At 43.9% G+C, this 12,059-nt stretch overlaps 1 protein-coding gene across 10 annotated transcripts in view; it reads left to right on the top strand.

Moving 5' to 3' along the window:
* The window catches only part of LIMS1 (LIM zinc finger domain containing 1), a 52,786-nt gene that overhangs the window by 35,800 nt on the left and 4,927 nt on the right, over nt 1-12,059 (top strand). For 8 of the 10 annotated variants that reach the window (XM_015849714.2, XM_032441976.1, XM_015849718.2 and 5 more), the window contains exons 2-6: nt 3,180-3,339; nt 8,489-8,555; nt 10,737-10,857; nt 11,185-11,334; nt 11,665-11,815. In XM_015849714.2, the coding sequence (XP_015705200.1) occupies nt 3,180-3,339; nt 8,489-8,555; nt 10,737-10,857; nt 11,185-11,334; nt 11,665-11,815 (649 nt within the window). Of the gene's footprint in view, nt 1-1,294; nt 1,572-3,179; nt 3,340-8,488; nt 8,556-10,736; nt 10,858-11,184; nt 11,335-11,664; nt 11,816-12,059 lie in introns of those variants that run through there. The other 2 variants (XM_015849685.2, XM_015849694.2) reach the window with 1 other exon arrangement.

Raw genomic sequence — 12,059 nt, forward strand, 5'->3', positions numbered from 1 at the left:
GTGCTGCACCAGCAATGTCATCATGACCTATAGCTATGACCCAAGCAGTGCTTCGTCTAGAGCTTGCCCCACAGCAGATAAATATAGGGCTTGAGCTCCAGCCTCCTCAACCTGTTACAACCTGCGGCTCCTGATGATCCTAAGATGGATAATCAGACCTGTGTGTGCATAAACACACAGGTCATGCTGCCTTGGCCCCACCTGCCATGATGTCTTGTGACACACGGGAGCAGCTTGCTTGGAAGCCACCAAGGGGAATTAAAGGGAAGAACCCTGACCAAACCCATTCCTGAAATCTGGCCTGTTTGCTTTTGCTTTCCAGAAGAAAATCTGTAGCACTGCATTGGCCAGGCCATGGGAAGACAGTGATGTGTGAGCCCAGGTTTGAGCTGAGAGCATCATGTCCTCTGCTGGGCACACACTCAGTTACCTCAGCCAGTGCTGAGACATGTGGTGCAGAGCTCAATCAATGCTCAAGAATGAGTTTAATTTGCTAGGTTTTTTAGATTTTTGAAGAGAGCATAACTGTAAAATAATCGCAACATTGGGACGGTTTTCTGTGGTGAAGGAATGATTCATTTTCACTCTTGCTTCTTTCTTCCTGGTCTTGCTTTCTCGCTTTCCTGATATCCACAGTGCATTACTTCAGTGTTCAAATCTATGGAGCATCCTCGTGTTCGGTGATTGTTCTAAATGCAGCACAGTACTGAAAATCACGCTCCGTTTCATTTCCTTCATCTATTATAGCATACTTGGCACTTCAGTTAACAGCCTGTGAGGCAAAACAGAAAACAAACTGGCCCTCTGTATCTATGCTTTCTGTGAAGTGCTGATGAGAAGGAAGGTGCCTATAGATAAATGCAGCATATATACCTTAGAAGGTATAAGTGGAGCATTAAAAGGCCATTTTTACAGTGTGATTAATATGCCCAAGCATTGAAACAATATTTACCTAATGACAGAAGCCTCTTCTTCATGCTGGTTAGCCCATGACAAAGCCTTGTTGGAATCCACATCCATCCCCTCAGCAGACATAAGCCTGCGGACAGGTTTGCTGAGGAACACCTTGGATCACATTGGTTGCTCACAAAACAGCTCTCCGGGTCCAAGAGGATTTCTCCATCAGCAGCCAGCAGCAAAGCCCCTTTCTAGCATCTGGGTGTGCATGACAGCCCAGTGCTGGAATGTGCTCCTCTGCAGCACAGCTTTTAACTTGAAGCTCTGGCAGGGTGCTGGGTAGCTCTGGCTCAATGACACAGAGGCGCTGAAAGTTAGTCACTTGGTTTGAGAACAAGGGGAAGCCCGGCGCATTGTTCTGCTGCCTTTGCCTCCAGCTCCCTCGCGATATAAGCACAGAATATATATACCCGTGATAACAGCTAGAGGAACATGGACTTCCAGCGCAGAGGTTACCCCTATGCGATCCCGGAGAATGAAGAGATCGCTTACAGCGTCTCTCACAATGCCTACAACTCAACGGGAAATGAAGGCGAGAAACCAGTGTCGAAACTGCAGCGTAGGCACAGTGACGTTAAACTCTACAAAGAGTTTTGTGACTTCTACGCAAAATTGTAAGTCCGCGCTGCTCAGCTCTGGGCTGTAACCGCGGTGACATTATTGGCATATGGTCACTGTGTTTTTTACCGTCTGGGCTCTGTAAGCCATTCTCTAAGGCAGCCTTTACCACAGCTCTGTGTCTGATATGTTGCCAGTTGTAATCATCAACTAGAATTTGAGCTGGTGCTGTGAACTTAATCAGTGATTGCGTCAGACGTTTTTATCAGGGGTTGAAGCAGGGTTGGCATTTGCCAAGTCGTCTCTGACTTCAGATTGTTTGCTTGTTTTGGGCGAACGTGTAGGCTGTTTCACTAATGCAGGACTGTTGCATGCATCACTGTTTTTACATACGTGTTTTTACTTGGATTACGTTTTTTCTCCGACAGCACTTAGTATTAAGTAACTTGTAAGTTTAGCACCCTTAATACTCAGGAACTGGTGAGGTGATGGTGAGGCTCGTGGTTTATGTTGTGAATACTGCTTGTTCAGATTAACGCAGAGTACGGGTGAAGTGTCTGACGTTTTTCCCCCTTCAGAAAACATACGTAATCCATGTAGACCATTGGCTAACTGTATGCTTAGCTATACTTTATACAAATAATCAGTGCTGTTTTTCAGTATGCTGATACTCTTAAGTATGAAATAGACCCTTCCTCAGCCTGACCCCCTTTGTGAAATTTGGCCACTCGTTGTTTCACTGTGAGGACAGTGACCCTTTTTTGGTACTGGGGCCTTAATTAAGTGTAAGACATCTGTACTGACTGTTGTATGTGTGAACACAATCCTAGTGAAGCTGCTAATCCCCTTGATACTTTGCAGCTATCACACTCATTCTGTGGTCACATGCCTTTGTGAAGCAACCAAAATTGCTATTTATTTGAGCTTTTATTTTGCATCACCTGTTTGCATTGCCCTATGCCTGGGTCATGGTGGAGCACCCCAGCACTGCAGCCAGAGTATTTCTACCTTCTCCTTGTCCTTGGTCTGGTGCTGAGGAGCTGCAATCTGCTTTTATGGAGATGAACCCTAACAAACCAACCAAAGATCCTATGACTTTATTATTTCTACAAGTTGTGCATAGCTTGAAGTGATTTTACAGTTTTGTTTACCTGCTGTGGTTTTCAGCAACCTACCATGTATAATATTTTAAACTCTTCCACACTGCTTGTTTAGAGCTTTTGAATTAATGTTGTATTCTGTTGTATTCTCGTATTCTAGAATTGTGAATTATTTTAGAATTAGCCTTCGTATTTTCCAATGTGAGGTCCTTAATTATTGGGAATTATTAGTAATAGGTGAACGGTTGGACTGGATGATCTTTTAGGTCTTTTCCAACCTTGGTGGTTCTATGATTCTATGGTTCTCCTCATAAAGAGACAGCATCTGTAACAATGACCAATAGTTATTATAACGCATTGATTTTGTTTCCAAAGAGTTTGGAGCCAGAAGGAAACAGTTTTATTTCTAAGGGATCACCACAAGTCATTAAGTTCATGGAAAGGTTTTCACTGGACAGCTTAGCATTAGGCTGATGCCATTGGCTTTGGAAAAATATAGAGAACCAGAATCAGTTGTGCTGCCTTTGGAACTCATTTTCTTTCTGTTTCTTGTTTTCATGACAGCAACATGGCAAACGCACTCGCAAATGCCATCTGTGAGCGCTGTAGAGGGGGCTTTGCGCCAGCAGAGAAAATCGTCAACAGCAATGGCGAGCTGTACCACGAGCAGTGCTTCGTGTGTGCCCAGTGCTTCCAGCAGTTTCCGGAAGGGCTCTTCTACGAGGTAAGCTGGGAGAAGTAATTACAGGCTGATCGATACCTTAGCAACTGCTATGGAAGAAATGGAGTTCCAAAAGATTATGCCTTTTAGAGGGGAGAAGGAAGAAGAAATGTTTCCATGGCTGTTTGGAGCATATCAGTGCGTATAACCTTATTTAAGTGAGGAAAGAACTACTGGAGATTCCTCTCCCTCTGCAGATTTTTTTTCATACATATACATTTCATTTCATACTATATATTAATCACAGAATCACAGAATTGTAGGGGTTGGAAGGGACCTCTAGAGATCATCAAGTCCAACCCCCCTGCCAAAGCAGGTTCCCTACACCACGTCACACAGGTAGGCGTCCAGGTGGGTCTTGAGTATCTCCAGAGAAGGAGACTCCACCACCTCCCTGGGCAGCCTGTTCCAGTGCTCCGTCACCCTCACTGTAAAGAAAAATATTGTATCAGAAATACAGGGAAAGCATTCTTCTTAGAATAGAGTTGTCAAAGGGAAATCCCAGCATCCTGCAGTCTTTAGGAGGTTTATTGCTGAGTGAGTGAGTGAGGCCTGCACAGCTTCTGAAATATCACTTGACCTGTAAGCCATCATGCTGAGGTCAAGGTGCGTTGACAGCCAAAATCAGATGAGGCCTGAGTCAGGTAAACCCAGAGTTTAATATACTTTCAATGGAAAACCCCACTCACCTTTCTTTAACCCTAGGTGTAAGGAAGGGTAGAACATGGGAGACAGGCAGTTATTACCTGAGGTTTGTGGATGGCTAACTGAGGCTCTAACAGATTAAAGGCAAAGTGCACACAATTATCAAATGTTCAGTTGCTTCTGAAAATTCTGTTCTAACCCACTTTCACATGCAGTGCCCATCATTGTGTCAAGAGCACAACATTTAATCTTCCACAGGGGTATTCTTAATTATACAGAGTCATGCTGTATGGTTAGAAGGAGACGGGGAGAGGAGTATTAATTGGAAAAAGAGGCTGGCAAAGGGGATTCCTGGGCTTACTTTCTCTCACCTTTCTTGAGGATCAAAAGGTTTTTCAGTGCTGTAGAGATAGTGTAGCACAATTTGTGGCAAATGAGCCAGCAGTGCTCCATGACACATCAAAAGGTGGGCTGCAAAAGAGTAGCAATTAAGAAAAGACAAAACAACACACCCCTTGGATATTTACACATTGCATTATTATTGTTAATATCATGAGTTGCTCCCTGTTTGCAGGCACAGTAAAGAGTCTGCCCTGACGTGTTAAGACCTGAGTCAAATGTGAGGTGATACATACATCTTAAAAGTAGAACATTTGTTGATAAATCTGTCATGAAACAATAAAATGTATTTTTCTCTAAATAATGAGCGCTTTATTCATCATTTTTCTGACTCTCAAATAACAGTGGGAGAATCCATGGACCTCTTTCAGGAAGTGGAGTGGTCTTTTGTGATATGAGACAGTCTATGTCTCCTAGAGAATAGAAGAGAGGCTGCAATGGAAAGAAAGATTTAAGTTTGCACCTGGTTTAGGAATATTACAGCTTTTCTGTTGCACATCTGTGGCCATAGCTGAACCTGTTTGGCAGGGACAAGTGATCTGATGGTGTTTAGTTACATTGTTTACACACATATTCATTAAGTAAATCAGAAGTGAAGAAGGAGGCAAGCTTGCTCTTCTTTCATGCAGTGTGATTTAGCACCTCAGCACGTGACTTGGGAATATACCATCTCAGAGCATTTAGGTGAGAGAGAGGAACAGGAACAGCCCTAAGCAGACAGAGGGTAAGCTTAGGTTGGCCAATGCTCAGGAGATGGCTGACAATGAGTAATTAAGGTGATCTGTTATCTTTGTGAGGAAACAGTGACTGGAGAAGGCAGTTGCTCACTCAGTGCTAGTGCGGTCTCACCTTGATTACTGTGCGCTGTTCTGGGCACGCAACATAAAATGGGCAAAAAACTATTAGAGAGCATCCGAAGAAGGGCTACAAAGATGGGGAAGGGTCTGTAAGGCGAGATGAGTGAGGAGGGACCCGCTGGTTTTTTAAGCCCAGAGCAGAGGAGACTAAGTGGGCATGGAACAGGATGCCCAGGGCAGTGGTCACAGCGCTCTCAAACACAGGGTCTGATTTTTGGGTGGTGCTGTGAGGAGCAAGGAGATGGACTTAGTGATCTATGATTCTATCCTTGTGGCTCCCTCTCCATTCAGGATGTTCTGAGGTTCTAAGGCAGAAGGAATATATTCCTCAGACTGGCTTAATGAACCCTTTAAAAAGATGCATGTGGACTTATGGACAGGTAATGTGTTTTTCTGAACAGGTTCCCCATGGGTAAACACGTGCATTGTTGTTAGCCCTGCATTAGATGATATTTATTCTGTGCCCAGTTCAGCTAAGCTAGCGTTTCTTGGAAAAGACTTGTAGAAGTTAAATATTGTTCCTGTGCCTATCGGAAGAATTGCAGAGTTTCCCCAGTTAGTCATTAAGCCGCTTATCACATTTACACTCAAGTGCTGCCATAAGTTTTCATGCTTTGCTCCACCATGGTGAGGTGAAACCGGTCAGACTACTCAGGAAGAAAAGCTGGTGTCATTGCAGAATGCGACAGAAGGCTGCTTTCCCTGTAGTTGCCATCAGCGAGTTTTATAACATAGTAGTGCACAGTCCAGTACTGACAGTGGAATAACAGCCCATTTGCATGGACAGTTTTGGTGGCACCTTGCCTAGAGGGACCCCATTGTGATTACTTGGTGGGCTTTTTCTTAAGACCTTGCTACTCTACTCCTTAGAGGTCCCTCCCAATGGGAACCGTGGGCACCTCACCTTCAAACAGTGGAGGTTAGAAGAGCTGAATACTACCCATAGCGCACAACCATTTGTTAAAAGCCCTTTTAGGACCCTTACAAGCATCTAGGAGCATCTGTAAAGAATCAGGTTTTCTGCATGTCTTTCCAAATCATAGGTTAGTAAATATGTGGAGATCAGCTGGAGGTAATGTGGTGGTGAAACGTTCTATGCAGAACCATAGAATTAACAGAACTCCACATTACAATAGTCCAATGACCTTGCTTTTAAATCAGTGCTGTGTCACTGCCTGCCAAACCAGGCTCCCTACACCACATCACACAGGTAGGCGTCCAGGCGGGTCTTGAATATCTCCAGAGAAGGAGACTCCACCACCTCCCTGGGCAGCCTGTTCCAGTGCTCTGGCACCCTCACTGTAAAGAAGTTCTTGCGCACATTCGTGTGGAACTTCCTATGTTGAAGCTTCGTCCCATTACCCCTAGTCCTGTCCCCACGCACTACTGAAAAGAGACCAGCCTCGCCACTATGCCCCCCACACCTCAGGTATTTATAAACCTGGATCAATGCTGAAAATATAAACAAAAGCATATAGTAACCAACCTGCCTGACAGAAACTTGTTCTGTCTGCCCAGATCAATTTGTGGCTCTGAAATGCAAGCAAACATCTGCATCTCCCAATGTATCAGCTGTTTACACCAGGCTGGAAGCTTTCTGGTGGTGGGGTTGTTTTTTCAGTTTAAAAAGAATTATATTTGGCAGGAAGCACAGTTCTCAATGAACTAATAGTTTCCATTACTCTCTGGGACATTAATAGTCCTCTGTCTCTTAATTAAAAATAATAATGACACAAGCACTACTTCCAATTAAAAGGTCATCTGTTTTAGAGTATTACGTTGGAAAGCCCTTGATGAATTGCTGGAATAGGCTTCTGAAAAGAGACTGTGGAGCACACATCTTTCTGATCCTTGTGTAGGGGAGATTTAGGCTGAGCGCAGGAATAAAGTTTCTGATCTCGTGCTTGCAGTGACTTATAGGTGGTTGCATTAAGTCCTGCCTAAGGATTGCACTGTACTACTGCACTTATGTTTTAGTTGGTCCTTGAAATTTCAGAGAGTAAAAGGATATAGCTGTATTTTCTATCCATGCATCAAAACTTAATTTGTGGGTAATATGTTACGCTATTTGCTTTGTTTTGTGTTAGATTCAGTAGAAAGAAAGGAGTGGGGTTTTCCTGCTCTGCTTCTCTCCAGTTTTTTAAACTTAAGACATTCAAATCCTAACATACCTAATATGATCTGTCTGGTTTTAACATGCCAGCTGCCATTTGTGTCTAGCAGTGGTGCGCCTGAAGGTATCTAAACATTTCCCATCGTTTTAGGGCATACTTGTCTACATGTTCTTACATATTCCTCAGTTAGATTGTTAATGCAGTGCCATACCTTATTTCTTTTTGAGATGTTTGGTTTGTTGTTTTTTTTCTGTATGAACTACAACTGAACTTCTCTAAGCTTTGAGAAGATTCAGCTCCAGATCCCTTCAGATCAGCTCCTTATTTCATCTAGTCGGCTTAGAGAATTTTGTTGTTTAAAATTTCCTCAGACAAGCATTGGGAAGGAAAAGCACGATTTCTTTTTTATGTTTTGCCCGCAGTGCTCCCTGAATTGCAACGATTTCTGTCCCTGGGTGTTCTTCCTTCCCCCAGACTTACTTCCTCCAGTGTGCTGGGCCATCCTTACAGGAAACACTGAGTGAGAAAGGGATCAGATGGGTTCAGGGAAAATGCTTCCCCCCAGGAAAGCTTTTCAAAAGCTAATTTCCTGCATAGAATTCTGTCTGCATCAGATTTTCTTAGTCTCTCAAAATTCGGGCATCTGTTGTGAAGTAAAGGTTGGATGTTAGGGGGAAGTTCTTTACTAGGACAGTGGTTAGGCCCTGGAACAGGCTGCCCAGGGAGGTTGTGGATGCCCCGTCCTTGGAGGTGTTCAAGACCAGGTTGGACGGGGCCCTGGGCAACCTGATCTAGTAAATGTGTATGTTTGGTGGCCCTGCCAGGCAGGGGGGTTGGAACTACATGATCCTTGGGGTCCCTTCCAACCCGGGTCATTCTGTGATTCTGTGTAAAAGAAGGTGGGTTACACTCAGCAATTTTAAAGGAACAGTGTTGTACTGACAACACATACTGTCTATTATCTGAATTAAGGTGGGTGAATTTCGTGCCTGTTTTTCTAGCACGTGGTCTGGTTTGCTTATTAATGCAGATCCTTATCTTCTGCTACTCAGTTGCTTGTGGAAACAACCTGCTGTGTTACAGTATTTATGTCAAGGGCACGCTGCTAACCTCTCTTGCCTTGTTTTCCATTTGCAGTTCGAAGGGAGGAAGTACTGCGAACATGATTTTCAAATGCTTTTTGCCCCTTGCTGCCACCAGTGTGGTAAGTTTTACATTCAGGTGAAATATTTCACACTGATCACAAATGGGAAGTCAACATATGTTGCTGGGGGAAGATGTGCAGCCCTGTTGTATCTCCTCTGGGAGGTGGCCCCACACAGCTGGACTTCCAGAATGAACTTCAGTGAACTTAGGGAGCTGCTTTTCTTAAAGGTCACCAAACAGGAGGTTTAAAAAACAAAAAAAAAGGTTGCATTCTTTGCATGAGTAGTTTAACTGTTTATCCAGTGACTCAATGGGCAGTTCATTCACGAGCTCCTGATTTTCTGCATCCACATGCATGTACTCGCATCCCCTCTCAAGCAGCTGAAACCCTCTCACAAGTCTTAATCTGTTTTGATAATTGTAACCTATCCATGTTGTCCTCCACAGAAGCAGAGGAGGACATTTTTGACACAGATCCCTTTAAGGCTTCAGCATCTGTTGTCTACTATGTAACCCTGAGGGCTGCATTTTACTTGCTGCTATTGAACAATTGCTTGCATGTCTGCTATGCTGTAACCAACTGCAAGTTTTCTTTTACACCAAGTTTTCTGTTTGTGACGCATTTTGCTTGGTCAGGGTTGAGAAGTCATTGCTGTATCCTTGTTTGATCTTATATTTCTGAGGCACCTGGGCAAGCTGCTACAACTTTCGCTTATCTTAGTAAGGCCTTTCCCTTGTGCGGAGGGAGGGGTCAGATGCTGGAAGCGGGGGAAGCAGATGTTCTGGACCTTTGGATTTTCAGCTGCAGATTTGAACAAGCAGGGGAAGAGGAAGAAAGAGCTCAGTGGTGATATCTGAATGAACCTGAAGCGTGTGACAAACCAGGAGGAACTGCTTTGTTCCCTCTACAGCCCAGTCACTTCCCAAGTGTGAGGGACCTTTGTGTTCCTCCAGTTACTCTGCAGTCTCCCTCCTTTGTTCTCTTCCTGCTCTTGTGTGCCACAGCTTCCCCTTCTCCTTTCCTGCTCTTGGCCTGGAAAGGACTTTCGTGAATCCTCTTGTCTAACCCCTTGAATCACAAAGCAGTGCTCTTCCTGCACACCAGCACTGTCCATACAAGGCAGAGCTCTGCTGTCCTGTCCTCTTCTGTCACTGATTTGCTCCTATTGCTGATCTGCTCCTAGCTTCTCTTTGGGGAGTTTGGCAGAGGAGACTTCACCTCTGCAGCACTCAGGGAGAACAGAAACTGTTTTGGTCTCTGGCAGGTTTATGAAGGAGCTACACCATGTATCTCCAGGACTTTTCCCTCCCAGCTGCCACAGCTCATTAGTTTCTGCTGCTTCTGATTCCTCATAGCACCAGCTCTATTAAAACCTCATCAGTTTTATGTACTGACTTGTTCCAACAGAAAGTGAATTTGCTGGAGGGTGTGACTGGCTGGCTGGACTGCCTCCCAGGTCACTGCTCACTTACCACAGCACTCCATGGATCCTGCCTGGAAATGGGCTTTTTCGGTTTTTGAATGTAGTGAGAGTAGCCAAAATCAACAGGGCTGTTGTCAGCAGTGATGCCTCAGGCTTTTCCGACACTTCTAGAGACCATCCAGTTTTATTCTTGAAAAGCTATGACTTCATGGGAATGCCACAGACTTGCGTGTTAGACTTCATCTCATTTATATCTGTTATCTGCCTGATCGCTTCTCTTTGGCAGCTGTTTGATTTGTAGGCTCTGTAGAGCCAGGATTGAGCCTTTCACAGCACCAGGAAGCTGAGCTCCAGACATATTTTAGGCAGTGCTTGCACTGCTCAGGGACCTTGACTGCAATGTGTACACAGAGAACAACATGCATGTTTGGCATGGCTGTGCAGTAGAGAATATGAAATGGTAGTTTTCTCACTTTTTCAGTGCCTCACAGAACAAGATTTGGTAGTAGATCAGAAATCAGTGCGTGTGTTGGATTTGCTATTTAGTAAGTGCATTCTCCTACTGTATCTTTGTACTTTGACTCCAGGAGTTTTCTTGCAGTTCTGTTGTGCTTTGAATATGGAGCCCTTTCAAGGCTTGATTATAGACCTAGTGGAGTAGAAGCCGACACTGTGTGAATGACAATTCAAAAGTGTCCTTTTCTAGAAGAAGAGAAAGGCAGAAAATGATGAAATAATTCTAGTGATTTGGTTGCAGGCTTCTTATAACTTTGTGTAGCATGGTATTATACACCCTCTTACTGTGTTTCCTACAGGTGAGTTCATTATCGGTCGTGTCATTAAAGCTATGAACAACAGTTGGCATCCAGATTGCTTCCGCTGTGATATCTGCCACGAAGTATTGGCAGATATCGGATTTGTCAAGAATGCTGGCAGGTGGGTCTTTACCCTTCCTTCTATCACTGATCATGGTGACAATGAAATGAAAGCTGTGAGAGATGTAGAGGTTGTAGTTCCTAAAGCTTTCCTGCTGAGATGGACTGACTGAAGTGTCTTATGAGAAAAAGGTCTAAGAATGCATCACAAAACTAAGAGTGGATACCTTAAAATATGCACATAAAATATTAACTACTTAGTTACTTCGACACCAGATTTCTTCTCAAGTGTGTGTTTTGTACCTTGAACTGATAGAAATGAGTTTGTTAGATGCTTGATTTGTAACAGGTGCCGGTATTTAACCTGTCTTCTTTTATGTTGTTACAGACATCTCTGCCGTACTTGCCATAACAAGGAAAAAGCCAAAGGCCTGGGAAAGTACATTTGCCAGAAGTGCCATGCCATTATTGACGAACAACCTCTCATTTTCAAAAATGATCCTTATCACCCTGATCATTTCAACTGTGCAAACTGCGGGTAACTTGAGTTCCACAAAAGAAAACAGGAGAATGCTGGTTTTATTTGCTTCACCCATTTATGTTTTAAAGTGGAAAGCAGTACTGTACAGCAGGCAGAAGGGATGAGTTCTGAGTGCCTTGCTACTAGATACGTGTCTGGTTATACACATTTACCTGATCTAGTAAATGTGTGTTTGGTGGCCCTGCCACGCAGGGGGGTTGGAAGTACATGATCCTTGAGGTCCCTTCCAACCTGGGTCATCCTGTGATTCTGTGATTCTATGGTTATGTCTGGTTGAAATTGTTCAGTTTCTTTATTCGTGCGCTCAATTAATGAATTTTTGAACAGGAAGGAACTTACTGCTGATGCTCGTGAGCTGAAGGGAGAATTATATTGCTTACCCTGCCATGACAAAATGGGTGTCCCCATCTGTGGAGCATGTAGAAGACCAATTGAAGGACGTGTGGTGAATGCTATGGGCAAACAGTGGCACGTGGAGGTAAACATCAGCTGACGCATTGTCTTTCACAAATGTAAACATTAACATACTTAACTGGAATATCAACAATCAGTTTCCATGGAAGGATTAGGAAAGTATGCAGCAGTGATCAGCAAATGCATCTACTAATCCCATTTTCAACCTTCATATGTCTGATCTTCCACTGAGAAAAGACCTCTGCCTGCAGAGCTAAAGTCAGTAGTCCAAGGAAGCACTGCAAGGTCCTTGTAGAAGAAGATGTCAC

This window comes from Coturnix japonica, chromosome 1 (assembly GCF_001577835.2).
Source record: "Coturnix japonica isolate 7356 chromosome 1, Coturnix japonica 2.1, whole genome shotgun sequence".
NCBI classification, from domain to species: domain Eukaryota; kingdom Metazoa; phylum Chordata; class Aves; order Galliformes; family Phasianidae; genus Coturnix; species Coturnix japonica.